Source organism: Capra hircus, chromosome 11 (assembly GCF_001704415.2).
Source record: "Capra hircus breed San Clemente chromosome 11, ASM170441v1, whole genome shotgun sequence".
Taxonomy (NCBI): domain Eukaryota; kingdom Metazoa; phylum Chordata; class Mammalia; order Artiodactyla; family Bovidae; genus Capra; species Capra hircus.
Window position 1 is genome coordinate 97,379,321 of NC_030818.1, and position 13,329 is coordinate 97,392,649.

The following is a 13,329-nucleotide window of genomic DNA, read 5'->3' on the forward strand; positions in this document are numbered from 1 at the left end:
GGAGGTGTGGGCATGTCCCCGTCTGCCGCCTGGGGACCTGGGGTAGGGACCCCTCTGGGAGGTGGGGAGGCAGCTGGGCTTTTCTGAAGAGCAGGGAGTTCCTGGGGCTCAGTCGCTCAGTCGTGTCTGACTCTTTGCAAACCCCTGGATTGTAGCCCACCAGGATCCTCTGTCCGTGGGATTTTCCCAGGCAAGAAAACTGGAGTGGGTTGCCATTTCCTCCTCCAGGGGATCTTCCCGACCCAGGGGTCAAACCCGCATCTCTTGAGTCTCCTGCATTGGCAGGCAGATTCTTTACCACTAGCATCATCAAAGTGGGGGATAGCCTGTAGCCTGGGACTAGGGGGCCAGGTTCGCCTGCGAGAATAGATAGCCTCGGCCTGAAGTGGGGCTCAGCCCCTTGCAGAAGAGCCATGAATTCTGCCACCTGACAAGGGCGCAGGGCCCCTCGTCCCCAGGAGCTGAGGTGGAGCCTTGAGATGCATGCGGGGGATTTGATGTCTAGCCCCGGGGCCGGGCTGTGCGTGCTCCTCAGGGGTTTCTGTGTTCTCTCTAGCTTTTTATTTACTAAAGATCCGGCCCTGAGGCCTGCAGTCTTGGGCAGGTGGACTCGTCCCTCCTGCCCGGTTTCCTCTCAGTAGCTCCCCACAGCGCTGCACGAACACATCACCTGAGAGCCTGTCCCCGCCCAGAGCCCAAGTCTCCCGAGTCCCAGGCTGAGCACTGCAGGCGCACTCTCACCTTCTCACCCGCTTCTCACCCCCCGCCCGCTAGGCGTGTCCTCATTCCCAGATGTGGAAACAGGCCCAGAGGAACTGGGAGGCACTGGGGCGTGGAGGCAGGGCAGCCTTGCTCCGAAGGCTGTGTGGCCCCAACTCCGGTGCTCAGGCAGGGAGTGACGCTGTGCACAGCCCAGCACAATGTCCAGCTTGGCCCAGAGTGGCCCTCCAGTGTGTCATTCGGGGACCTCTGTACCTTCCCCTTTCCGTAAATGCCACACTGACCCAGCCTCGCAAAGGGGATCTGTGGGCAGAGGGCGGAGGAGTAGATCTTCAGGGGATGGGAACAGAGTTGGGCAGCTGGGCCCTGGGATGGTCCTGTTCTCAGGCCTGGGAATCGGAGGCTGGGCTTTGATCCCTTTCCCCGGCCCTTCACCTGCCAGTGACCCCACCGCTCCTACCTGTGTAGACGTCGTGGTCTCTGTCCAGGGTGGTGAACTGCTTGCCGTTGTGCCACGTGAAGGAGTCGCCAGCGTTGCCATGGTAGCGCCCCAGTCGCAGCTTGTAATACTCGCTCTCAGGCTCCAGGCGGAAGCTGGCATACTCTGCAAAGACCTTGCGGCCAGACCAGTCCTCCATGGTCACCAGCAGCTTGTAGTTGCCTTGGTTCGTCAGCCAGTAAATATTCTCCAGGCCCAGCCAGTACTCGCCGTCAATGTTCCCAAACCCTTGCTGGGGAAAATGCGGGAGAGCATCAGTGAGGAATACTCAGTGTGCTCAGCCAGCTGGGCCCAGCTGTCGGCTGCTCAGTGCCGGATGTGGGGTCTTGGAAGCAGGCAGAGCAGAAGGCAGGCCTGCATATAATCCCTTGTTTTCCCCACCTGGCTGTCACTTGATCAGTCACTTTGCATGTTCTCAGCCTCAGTCAGGCATCACTCAAGACCATTGAGAGAGTGCCTGTCCCGTGCTGGGCAGTGTGTGAACATGGGTTCCTCTACGTTACCCATCCTGCAGGGTTGCTCTAGGGACACACGTAACCTGGTAAATTGAGAGCCTAGCACACAGTAGACTTGCAACATGAGTTCCTTGGGCAATTCCCTTACCTTCTCTGAGTTTCCGTTCCTTTCTCTGGGGAGGGGCTGTGTGTAAGAGTCTCTTATAAACTAAGGCACAGATGTGACCTCTGACAAAGGCATGGTCCCTCCTAGGTCTAGAATCCAGTGGATATATTACCATTTTTCCATATAGTTCTGAGAGTCATCGGCCAGGTGGTGGCCACTTGAAGTCTTGGAAATAGCTGAATTCGTTAATGATAATAATAGCTAGTGTTCAGTAAGCACTTAACGATGTGCTCGCACTCTTATCAGAACTTTTCATGGGTTATTTTCTTAATCCTTATGCCAGCTCTGTGAGCGGGGCACTCTCAGTGTCCTCCCTAGAGTGGGTGGACTGAGGCCCAGAGAGGCCCAGAGTCGCAGAGCACGTGAGCCAGGATTTGAGCCAAGAAGCCCAGATGTGACCCCTGTGCCAACTGCTCTGAGGAAGGGAACGTGGAAAGGAGATGGAAGGAGTTAGGGAAGTGAGTCTTCAAGAACCTCTCAGCTAGGAGGCAGTGGAGAAAGAGGAGGAAGCAAAGGGCACAGGCTGGTCAGGAGGTGGGTTGGAGGACAAGCAGGGCAGGAGTGGGGCCCGCGGAGCCTCGTGTGGGTGCTGCAATCCTGGTGCTGGTCAGCGTGCGGGCATCGAGGCTGTGCCTCAGCTGTGTTCACTGCTCTGCCTGCTCCTGTCTGTGCAGACGTTTCATCCCTAAACTGGGTCCAGGCCAGCCTCTCCCCACCGGGGCTGGCCTGAGAGTAAGGAGGTGATGAACAGAAGCACCTGCTTGCGGGGGTGTCCTCAGTACGGCCTCTTTGTTCAGAAGAGGAAGCCAGGAGTGGGCAGAGCCCTCAGCCTCTCCTCCAGAAGGAGGAGGAGCGCTCAGCTCCCTGGGAATTGGGAGCCCTGAGGCTGAACCCTGGGGCTAGGACCCAGTATCTCCGCAGTTCCCTACAGCGGGCCGTGTGGGAGATCCTGGAAAGGCCCTGGAGCCTCAGGCCCTGCCCTTTCTGGGCTCCGAGGGCAGGTCTTCCCCTGGGAGCCCCAGCTGGGACCACAGTGCTCCCCACATCCAGCCCTGTCCGTGGGGCTTTCGTGGTCTGGACCCCTCACTCTGTACCCCGCCACAGTTGTTGGTGGGGCAGGGGAGGAGCAGCCGGTCCTCCCCACCTGCTGGCTCTGTCAGGGTCCACCTCCCTCGGGGCCACACAGGCCTCCCTCCGAGGACCCTGGCGCTCTGTGTATGTGGGTGTCCTCACCTTGTACGTCTCCCAGTTCCGGAAGAAGTTGACCGAGCCGTCCAGGCGCCTCTGGATGACCGTCCAGCCCCCGGGGTCGTGTCTCTGGTCGCACCACACCTGCATGAGGCGGTTGGTGTTCTCTGGCTTCACCAGGTAGATGGAGCTGGTGTCATGGCCGTCTTCCAGGGCCTGCAGGCAGTCTCTCCATGGGCCTAGGGACACAGGTGTGCATGCATCACGGACTGCCCTGTCACCTGGCCCCCGAGTTGCATCCTCCCCTCTCCACCCCCACCCCTCCACCGCCGGCTGCACCTGGAGCCGCACAGCCCCAGGCCGGGCTCTGGCTGGAAGCCACAGGCCTGAAGGGCACTGCTTTGGGTTTGTGAGTTTGAGAAGTAACGTGATATAAAGACAAGAACCCAGGACTTGGGGGCCTGGACACTTGGGTTCTGTGCACACTTTCACCCCTGACTGCCACATGGTGTGGTTGGCCGAGCTTCCTTACTTGCCAAGCCCTCTGTTTCCCTCTTCTGTAGAGGCAGCTTATATTTACCTCGTGGAACTGTATGGATGGCTGGGATATTTGTGTGCAATTCCGGGAGTGATTTTTCTAAGTTGTTTTATTGGCAGAAGGATATGTGAGCCTGCTGAGGGGCAGCAGCGTCTGTCAGCACCTGGTGGGGCTCCGCCTGGCCAGTGAGCCTGGCTCGCTGCCCTTCCTGGCATGGCTGACTCCACACCAGCCTTCCCAGCGACGGTGCTTGGGGACAGTTGCTGCAGGCTTTAGTAAGTGAACTTCTACTGGGTCACAGGGGCCCCAGTGGTGCCCAGAACCTGTAGCCAGAAATTTTGGGACATTTCTTGGATTCAGACACTGGCCTCCAGATGTCTTTTGGGGGGACTTAAGTTTTTGTTCATTGCTCAGTTGTGTCTGACTCTTTGCAACCCCATGGACTATAGTCCCTCAGGCTCCTCTCTCCATAGATTTCCCAGGCAAGAATACTGGCGTGGGTTGTCATTCCTTCTCCAGGAGATCTGCCCAATCCAGGGACTGAACCCAGGTCTCCTGCATTGAAGGCAGATTCTTTACCATCTGAGCCACCAGGGAAACATTGGAAGGACTGATGCTGAAGCTCCAATACTTTGGCCATCTGATGAGAAGAGCCAACTCATTGGAAAAGACCCTGATTCTGAGAAAGATTGGGCTTCCCTGATAGCTCAGTTGGTAAAGAATCTGCCTGCAGTGTAGGAGACCCCAGTTTGATTCCTGGGTCGGGAAGATCTCCTGGAGAGGGGATAGGCTACCCACTCCAGTATTCTTGGGCTTCCCTTGTGGTTCAGCTGGTAAAGAATCAGCCTGCAATGCAGGAGACCTGGGTTCGATCCCTGGGTTGGAAAGATCTCCTGGAGAAGGGAAGGGCTATACCCATTCCAGTATTCTGTCTTGGATAATTCCAAGAACTGTATAGTCCATGGGGTTGCAAAGAGTCAGACACTACTGAGTGACTTTCACTTTCACTTTCTTTCTGGGAAAGATTGAGGGCAGGAGGAGAAGGGGGTGGCAGAGGATGAAATGTTTGGATAGTATCACCAACTCAATGGACCAAACTCCGGGAGACAGTGAAGGACAGGGGAAGCCTGCTGTGCTACAGTCCATCGGGTCACTAAGAGTCCGACACGACTTAGCAACTGAACAACAAAAACATTTCTGTTTAGCTCTATCGGTATATTCTAGAGCAAGCTCACCAAGGACCAAGGCACTCAGAGCTCACGTTTTAAGGTCCATGAGCTTAAAGGATGGTATCCAGCCCATCCCAATACATGGCTTTTCTGAAACTGAGACCAGAGGGGTTCTGTGACCTGTGACTTCCCTGAGCTTGGGCAGCCGGGTCAGAGTAGGTGAGGGTCACTGTGAGAGGTCTTTCACGCCTCCCCCACTTCCCCTGGCAGTGGTTTCCCACGTTTGAACGTTAGTCATGTCCGCAAAAGGGCACAAACCCGAGTCACTAGGAGCCAAGTAAACTGGATTCATCCTAATTGATCTGAGGAAACTTCAGATATTTTTCAGGACCTAGCCACTGAGCTGTGTATTTTTAAATAATATCACCACACACAGCTTCAACTTCTCTTCAGAGCAGTCCTAAACAGAGAATGGTTCAGACCAAAAGTCCTAAGAAAACTCTATCTTGTTCCATTTGTGCGTTTGTTTGTTCAACAACTGTTAATATTGAGTCCTGGGCCCGGCAGGTCCTGTGCTGGGCAGTGGAAGCCTTCTCTCGACCTGTATTCCCGTGGATCCAGTCCTTTCTGCTTGTGGACAGGCACAGGTGGCAGGTGTATGTAGCTTTTCCCGTGTTGATAAGACTTCTCACACGCCCTCCTGGCAGTGATGGGGCTGGATTAGTCCTCTGTGATGGTTAAGCAGGATGAGGTTGGGTGTGGTCTCTGTCGGACCCTCAGGTGGGCCTTTCCTGAGGCCTCATGACAGTGCGTGAGCATCCCCACCTGGAACCTGATGGCAGGGCACGGACTGCCTTTTTCACCCTCTGTGCCGAGAAGCGGCACCAAGAAGAAAGGTGGGCACTCGCCAGTGACCGCTGACCCCCTCCCTGCATCCTCCAGGGAGCAGCTGCTCACCCATTTACCCACCGGCCAGCCCTCTTGGTTCCAAGCACCCGCCCTGTAGCAGATACAACACAAACAGCTACCTCCTTCTTTGCCTTGTGCCTCTTCCATCCCGAGAAGGGGAGCCCACACCTCCAGAAAGAACATTCATGACGGAGAAGAAAAAATGGGTTGTGTTCAGCCCCCAGCCCTGGGGACCCAGGCAGAGAATGGGAGTCTGTCCCTGGCAGCTGGAGCGGAGCGCGGAGCAGGGGTGGGAGGCCTCCCAGCTCAACACCGAGTCAGATGCGCAAGAGAGCCTGTTGGGCGTGGAAGCGGGTGACAGAAGGTCCAGCAGCCTGCAGAACAGCACCCACGGCAGACGAGCAGCCGGGCCTCTTCCTCTCCCTGAAGAGCTACAGCGGGTCCCACGGATCCTCAGGCTGAAAGGCCGGCTTGGAAGGCGGGGGTGCCACACGGGGAGAGTCTTTGAGGCCCATGGGGTGGGGGCAGTCAGCCTCGTGGCTCCCACCTGCGCTACCTGTCTGGGTTCCAGGAGCAGTTCCAGCTTTGCCTTTGATGTTTCTCCAAAAGGCCGTTTTTTGTTTTTTTTTTAAGAGGCACATGTTTTTAAATGTTTTGGGGCCACCAGTCCTTTTAAACATTTGGAGGATGCTCCAGATCCTCTATCCAGAAAGACACACAATTCTGCTGATAATTAGAAGGTAAATGAACCTCCAAACCCCAGATTGGAAAACCTTGGAGCTAAGAGAGGCTTGACTGGAGTGAAAGTAATACTAAAATATTTCTGCTAGCCACCACTGCGGGTGTTTACTACGTGCCCCATCCATGCATTCATACCTGAGATCTTCCTGACGCACCTGCCAGGTAGGCTCCCCCGCCTCCACAAATGAAGACAGTAGAGCGTGGGGACCTTGGGTGACACTCCCGAGGTCACGTGGCCGGTAGGGGGAAGGTGCGGTACCTGCACCCGGGTGGTGTCCAGAGCCCACATCCGGAAGTCCACTTTCTGCTCCTTGAGCAGGTTGGACTGCAGGGCAGGGGCCTGGCTGAGTTCTCTCTGTGTTCCTGCTGCTGCTGCTGCTGCTGCTAAGTCGCTTCAGTCGTGTCCTACACTCGTCTTAATCGTTGCCCTGCAGCCAGGCTAAGAAAATAAGGACTTACAGTTCTTCTTTGTCAAAGTGTTGTGCCTTTTAAAATCTTTCTTGATTTTTCTTCTATGCTTACGTTTTAGTGTCCTTTGCCTGTTTTATAACTATTTTAACTGTTTCAGTGTTTCTTATGACATATCAGCCTTCCTTTTCTTTTTTAAAATGTTTTTTGTTGATTTATTTTTACCATTGCTGCTGCTGCTGCTGTTGCTAAGTCGCTTCAGTCGTGTCCGACTCTGTGCGACCCCAAAGACTAGGCAGCCCACCAGGCTCCCCCATCCCTGGGATTCTCCAGGCAAGAACACTGGAGTGGGTTGCCATTTCCGTCTCCAATGCGTGAAAGTGAAGACGCTCAGTCGTGTCCGACCCTTAGCGACCCCATGGACTGTAGCACACCAGGCTCCTGCGTCCATGGGATTCTCCAGGCAAGAGTACTGGAGTGGGTGCCATTGCCTAGACTTGTGTTTATTTATTAACTTATGGCCACACTGGGTCTCCCTTGCTGTACTCGGGCTCTTCTCTGGTTGCGGCGAGCAGGCGCGGCTCTCTAGTTGCAGTGCTCCATCTTCTCATTGCGGCGGCTTCTTTTGATTCCGAGCACAGGCTGTAGGGTGCAAGGGCTTAATGGTTGTGGTGCATGGGCTTAGTTGCTCCGTGGCGTGCAGAGTCTTCCTGGACAAGGGATCGAACCTGTGTCCCCTGCCTTGGCAGGTGGATTCTTGACCACTGGACCACCTCCTCTTTTTTTTAAAAAAGGCAAACCTAGCAATTCTTTCCTTTAAGTCTTGTAGGTATGGCATTCTTTCTAAAGTCATGGGGTAACTGTGAAATAGTGTAGACATGTTTAGTATTTTCTGCAGTTACTGAAATAGATCTCCATGTGTCCCCTGCGTGCTGCACTTCACATGACCCTGCGGACCTCCCATACACAGTGTGACCTCCCATTCCAGACAGTGATTCCTCAGACACCCCTGCAGCGCTCTAGAAGAGCTCCTGCATTCAAACACATTCCCTTTTCTTCTTAAAGGCGCCAGGGCAAGGGTCAGTAAATTAAATGGTGGACGAAAATTAGTCGGGAAAATACTTGGCATTGAAATGTTGGCAGCAATAAAATGATAAAGGAGCAGAAAAACAGCAGCAGGGAGATTGTCACGCAGCTGCATTAAAATGACAGAGTCAAGACACCGCCTCTGATGAGAAACCTATAACTGGTGCGTGTGCGTGGTGTCTGGAGGAGGACGTGGCTCCCACTCCAGTGTTCTTGCCAGGAGAACCCCAGGGACAGCGGAGCCTGGTGGGCTACAGTCCGTGGGGTCGCACAGAGTCGGGCACGACTGAGCACCTGGGCACATACATGGCATTGTCGTGAAGGACTCGGTGAGGTGTCAGACTTTGACTCAGATATCTGTGTGCCTGGGACTGGAGCCCTCGGCTCAGAGCTTGGGGGCCGCATCTCCTCACTGTGTGACTTTGAGCAGGTCCTCACTGGGCCTCCGCCTCCTCTTCTGTAATCAGAGAGAAAGGACCTTACTGTTCTGAGGGTCTCTGGAAGACAGCACCCAGCGCAAGGCTGACCAGGGCAGCTGCCAGAGAGGGTGCGAGTTTCCTTTCCTTTGACAGTTGAAAGCTGGTAGTTTTAGAGCTGTCCACCCCAAACAAGCGATTGGATTTGCTTTTTTGATTCCCAAGGCTAAGTGTAAGCTTATTTACTGATAGACGTTTTCCATAAAGGCGTATTGTAAAAGTCAGAATTTCAGTGGAAAGGGCCACAAAGAAGCATTGGGATGAAGAATGGAAACCTTTTTTTGTCAATGAAGCTGCATCTTTGGCGTGCGGCGGGCGGGGCTCTCCTTAGAGAGCACAGAGTGCCCAGCGGTGTTTCACTTGGCTCTCCTTCTGAAAGGGCAGCCCTGCCCGGAGTGCCAGGCCAACACTAACTCGGCGGCCCTGAGGCTCTGAGTGCAGGGAGCGCCCCAGCCTTCTCTCTATAAAGACCATATTTACACTCTCGGCGGAGCTGCGACCAGCACATTCCACGTGAAGAGAAGTGCCGTGGCTGAGCGGAGTCTGCATGGTTCCCTGGAGGGGCAGGACAGGGAGTGGAGGGCACACGGGCCCTGGAGTCAGGAGGCCTCGGGGAGACGGGATGTTGGCCGTGGGAGCGTAGAACAGACAAATCTTCGGCCCCCAAGTCCCAGGGTCTGGTGAGCATTGGAGGTCTTCAGGTTTGGGGCCCTAAGTGCCCTCCCACTCCCTTCCTCCTCACTGGGGTTCCTCGCCTCCCAGGAAGCCAGGAGCCACATATTGCTGGCCCATCTGGGGCTCAGCACCCCCAACAGCAGGGCCTCTCTGTGAAGCTGGATTTTAGCCCGCAGTCAGCCGAGACCCCCAGGTGACTTCTTAGTCCCAGTGTCCTCCCTGTGGGTCTGAGGCAGACCAGCTTCAGCCTGACTTGCCCACCTAGGCCCCAGTGGAGAAGTGGGCTCACCACCTGCATCAGTTTTCAACACAGTCACCCCTCCACCAGGGGAACGTGGCCTGCGAAGATCTGACCAGGCCGACCGGCCAAGGCCAGGAGCTGAGAAGTGGGTGGCCATCGGACCTCTATGGCTCTTCTCTGTGATGCCCTGAGGCTTGGGGAGAGGGCAGAGCCCTTCCCGGCCGTGAGCTGGCCTAGACCACGCTGCTGGCCCACAGCCTGCCAGGCGTCTCTACCCCATGTCTCCAGACTGGGCCACCTGAGCCCACGCAGAGGAGCCTGTGGCCTGAGGGGAAAGTTCTGGGGTGTCTTAGTCCGTGCGTGGGCCCTGGGAGGGGCTTCTGTGGCGTCCCCAGGAAGCACTGCTTTTACGTGAGAGCTGTGTGCTGGTCCCCATTATTCTCACAGATGGTCTGCCTCCAGGTCTTTTGGCCACTCTCTGAAAATGGTTTTCTAACAGGAGAAATGACTAGTTGTTGAAATTGGATCTGGAATATTCCACTCAAATCAATCATCTGAGCGCCAGGACACGTGGACTGCTTAGGTGTGAGTCCAGCCCCCGCCCAGTGTCAGGACCTGTCTGGCATCCCAGGTGAGGCCGGAGAGCTGACACCCAGATGTGGAGAGCAGGTGCTGCCCAAGTCACATGCCTACAGACAGCTGGGGAAACCATACTTCGGTTGTGAACACCTATATTCTCCATCAGTCACCACTTTTCGGTGAACCAGAGCACAAAACAATGACCTAACACAGAACAGCTGGTACATTCCCAAAGCCATCCTGGCCAAGCTCCTGTAGCACCCGCCCCAGCGGTGACCCTCTGAGGACCGTTTCTAGTTCTTTTGGGCAAAGAGTCCAGACGCTTGTGCCTGCTGTTCAGGCCCTGTAAGTCCTCGGACACAGAGCCTGCTGCCTGGGGCTGACATGCTTTTCAGGAGCTTATGAAAAGCGTTTCAGGCCTAAAAAAATGTGTTAACTCTAAAATATGGGGGGAAAAAAAAGGGGGGCTAAGTCCAAATTTATAAGCATACAATTAAATTTCTACAAAGTGTAACATCTTGTCAAGTCCATTAAATTTAGTCTTCAAAAATGTTATTACTTTTGAAAACAATTTGTAGGGTAGTTTTTTCTCACTTCCCCAAGAATTCCTCAACATGCCTGATGTTTCCCGAGAACTCAGAGCCAACTATAAATTAATTGTGCTGCTCTTGGCCAAATACTTACAAATGCTAAATTATTAAAAAATTTCCTTTCAAAATTTTTACAGTAAAAGTTACATTGGTAGTGCAAGGTGGGTATATTTCAGTGCACTTGGTACGTTCTGAGACCTCCCCAAACAAGAGCCCCTGGGGCCCAGGAAGAGCCTGAAGGGATTCCATTTCGCCTGTTTGACCTGAGGATAGACAGATAAGCAGCACTGCTTCCCAGAGAACACTTTGAAAAGCATGGCGTCCACTCCTGGGTGTCCACCAGGACCCTTGAGCAGGGGACAGATGGGGACTTCGAATCGATTTCAAAAAGAAAAGAAGTCAGATTAGGAGGGGCTGTGGGGGGTTCTCTGGGTTCAGAGCAGCTCCTTGAGGCTCCCCAGACTGGTGGGGTGAAGCTCTGGAGCCCCTGGCTGCAGCGATGAGAGCCTTCCCAGGGCACCTTGTGGAGGAGCTCTGTAGACCCCTGACTATGACCCCGCAGGTCCTGGATGGGCGCCTTTTCCTATGTTGGCCACCCTGTTCACCCTTCCCAAGAGAGGGAATTAGTTTACAGGCTTGTTCCTAGAGAACCTTGTTCGCTTTCATTGATCACCTTTCGCTTTTCCCAATGCCACACACCCCTCTTCATAAACTTTTCTGTATATAATTTCACTGGGGTTTGACCACATACCACCAACTGGCAGGCACACAATTCTTGTACTTCATCCTTTTTCCTCTTTCTGAGCACAGGACATCTGCTCAGCACCAAGCCTGATCTTCCTGGTTTCTTGACGATGGGGGCAGTGGTTCTGAGAGCTATCTGCCTGGTCCTCAGCCCTCCTCCAGGAAGCCTGCCCCCACCTCTGGAAGAGCTACGCAGTCCTCGGGGTTCCCACAGAGCCTTAAGTGTCTGTCTTTACTGGAGTATAGTCAGAAGGATGACTGCCACGGATGTGGAGCCTCTCACTTGCTGGGTGCTTTACACACTCTATTTTAGACTCACGAGGCCCGGTTTGGAGCAGTCCCACGCCTGGGAACTGGAGGATGCGGGGATTCCGCATCTGCTTTCCATGCCCTGGCTCTTCCTACTGCCTTCTCAGGGCAGTGATCATGTGCTGACCCAGTTTAGCTCCTAGAGTCACCTCTTGCCCCCCTCACCTTTCCCTGCCTCCTGTCTTCTCGCCACGGTGAGCTGGGCTCCCTTTGCCATCTTCATTCTGGTTTTCTTCCAGTTTGAGAATCAGTAGTAATAAATCCACACAGTAGCAGGGACCGCTCCACAGTAGAGGATGATTAGCATCCACATCAAACCTTGAGAAATGAAACCTGTTTTCTGGGGAAGCCTAGACAGCCCGAAGTAGGATGCCCGCACTTCATGCTCAGGATGGTGGTGGTATTCGGTCGCCAAGTCGTGTCTGACTCTTTTCGACTCCGTGCACTACAGCACACCAGGCTTCCCTATCCTTCACTATCTCCCAGAGTTTGCTCAGATCCACGCCCATTGAACCAGTGATGCTATCTAACCATTTCCTTCTCTGTCCCCATCTTCTCCTTTTGCCTTCAATTTTTACCAGCATCAGGGTCTCATCCAATGAGTGGGCTCTTGGCAGCAGGTGGCCAAAGCACTGGAGCTTCAGCTTCAGCATCAGTCCTTCCAATGAATATTCAGGGTTGATTTCCTTTAGGACGGACTGGTTCGATCTCCTTGCAGTCCAAGAGACTCAAGAGTTTTCTCCAGCACAATTCAAGACGCTCAGCTTTCTTCATGGCCCATTTCTCACATATGTACATGACTAGGGCCAGGTGACTGGATTTTCTGTTCTTTTGGATGTTACTCTAGCATGCCACCTAAAATTGCTTGGTTTCAACATTTGGAAATTAAAAAAAAAAAAAAAAACACTATTTTATCTATCACTTAAATGTTCCTAGCAAAATTTCTCTCTGTGTGTACAGTAATTTTAACATAAATTATAGAAAAATCTATTCTGGGAAAATCACTTATTCATTTGAAAAAAATGACATAAAAGCATTCCAGGCCTTGCAGCTCATTGGCTCATCTTGTGATGAGAGACCAGGATCCAATGTTTTTCTTCCTCCAGGGTCATCGCAGGGGCATCTGAAGTGCTATAGGGGAGGTGGGGTGGTAGTCTCATTGTCCCTGGGGCAGTCTCAACGTCTGCCTTCCTTCCTTGATGCTGACCAAGACCACTGGGACTTTTATAACAGTGCTCGACCCACTAGATGCTGAAGTATGATGCTAACTTAATTCTGCCTCCTTTATCGTTTTTTTTTCTCGGGGAGCATCCCAGGGTTACAGTGCAGTCCACTGCATAAATCCATCAGAGCAATCCTTTCCTGTGACTGGTGAGCTGGCCAGAGAGTTCTGAGCTCCAGGATTTTCTAGATTACATTCATTCTGCCAAGTGCCAAACTGTTGGGATTTCCAGGCCGAAGGATGCCAACTCACCACTTGTAACAATAACAAGTTGATGGTTTATCTCCCAGGGCTGTAAACAGCCTGAGGATTTAGCCGAACGTCCTCCCTGGAACGTACCTGAGTAACAGAGGAGAGCTTGCCGTGGTGCTCTGCTCCAAGGTATCCCAGGAGGAGAGCACATGTGCTCAATTGCTCCGTTGTATCTGACTCTCTGTGACCCCGTGGACTGCGATCTGCCAGGCTTGGCTCTCCATGGGATTTCCCAGGCCACGGGAGCAGGTTGTCAGTCCCTTCGCCAAGTGATCTTCCCAACCCAGGGATGGAACCTACGTCTCCTGCATTGGCAAGCAGATTCTTTACCACTGAGCCACCGGGGAACCCGCAGGAGGAGA

At 53.7% G+C, this 13,329-nt stretch overlaps 2 protein-coding genes across 13 annotated transcripts in view; one reads left to right on the forward strand and one right to left on the reverse strand.

The window, feature by feature from the left end:
* The window catches only part of RALGPS1 (Ral GEF with PH domain and SH3 binding motif 1), a 300,991-nt gene that overhangs the window by 158,254 nt on the left and 129,408 nt on the right, over window positions 1-13,329 (forward strand). The window lies entirely within an intron of this gene.
* Window positions 1-13,329, reverse strand: part of ANGPTL2 (angiopoietin like 2) — a 35,938-nt gene that overhangs the window by 2,544 nt on the left and 20,065 nt on the right. The window contains exons 3-4 of the mRNA XM_018055801.1: window positions 3,074-3,267; window positions 1,181-1,451 (exon numbers count right to left, since the gene is read on the reverse strand). Of these exons, the coding sequence (XP_017911290.1) occupies window positions 1,181-1,451; window positions 3,074-3,267 (465 nt within the window). The remainder of the gene's footprint in view (window positions 1-1,180; window positions 1,452-3,073; window positions 3,268-13,329) is intronic.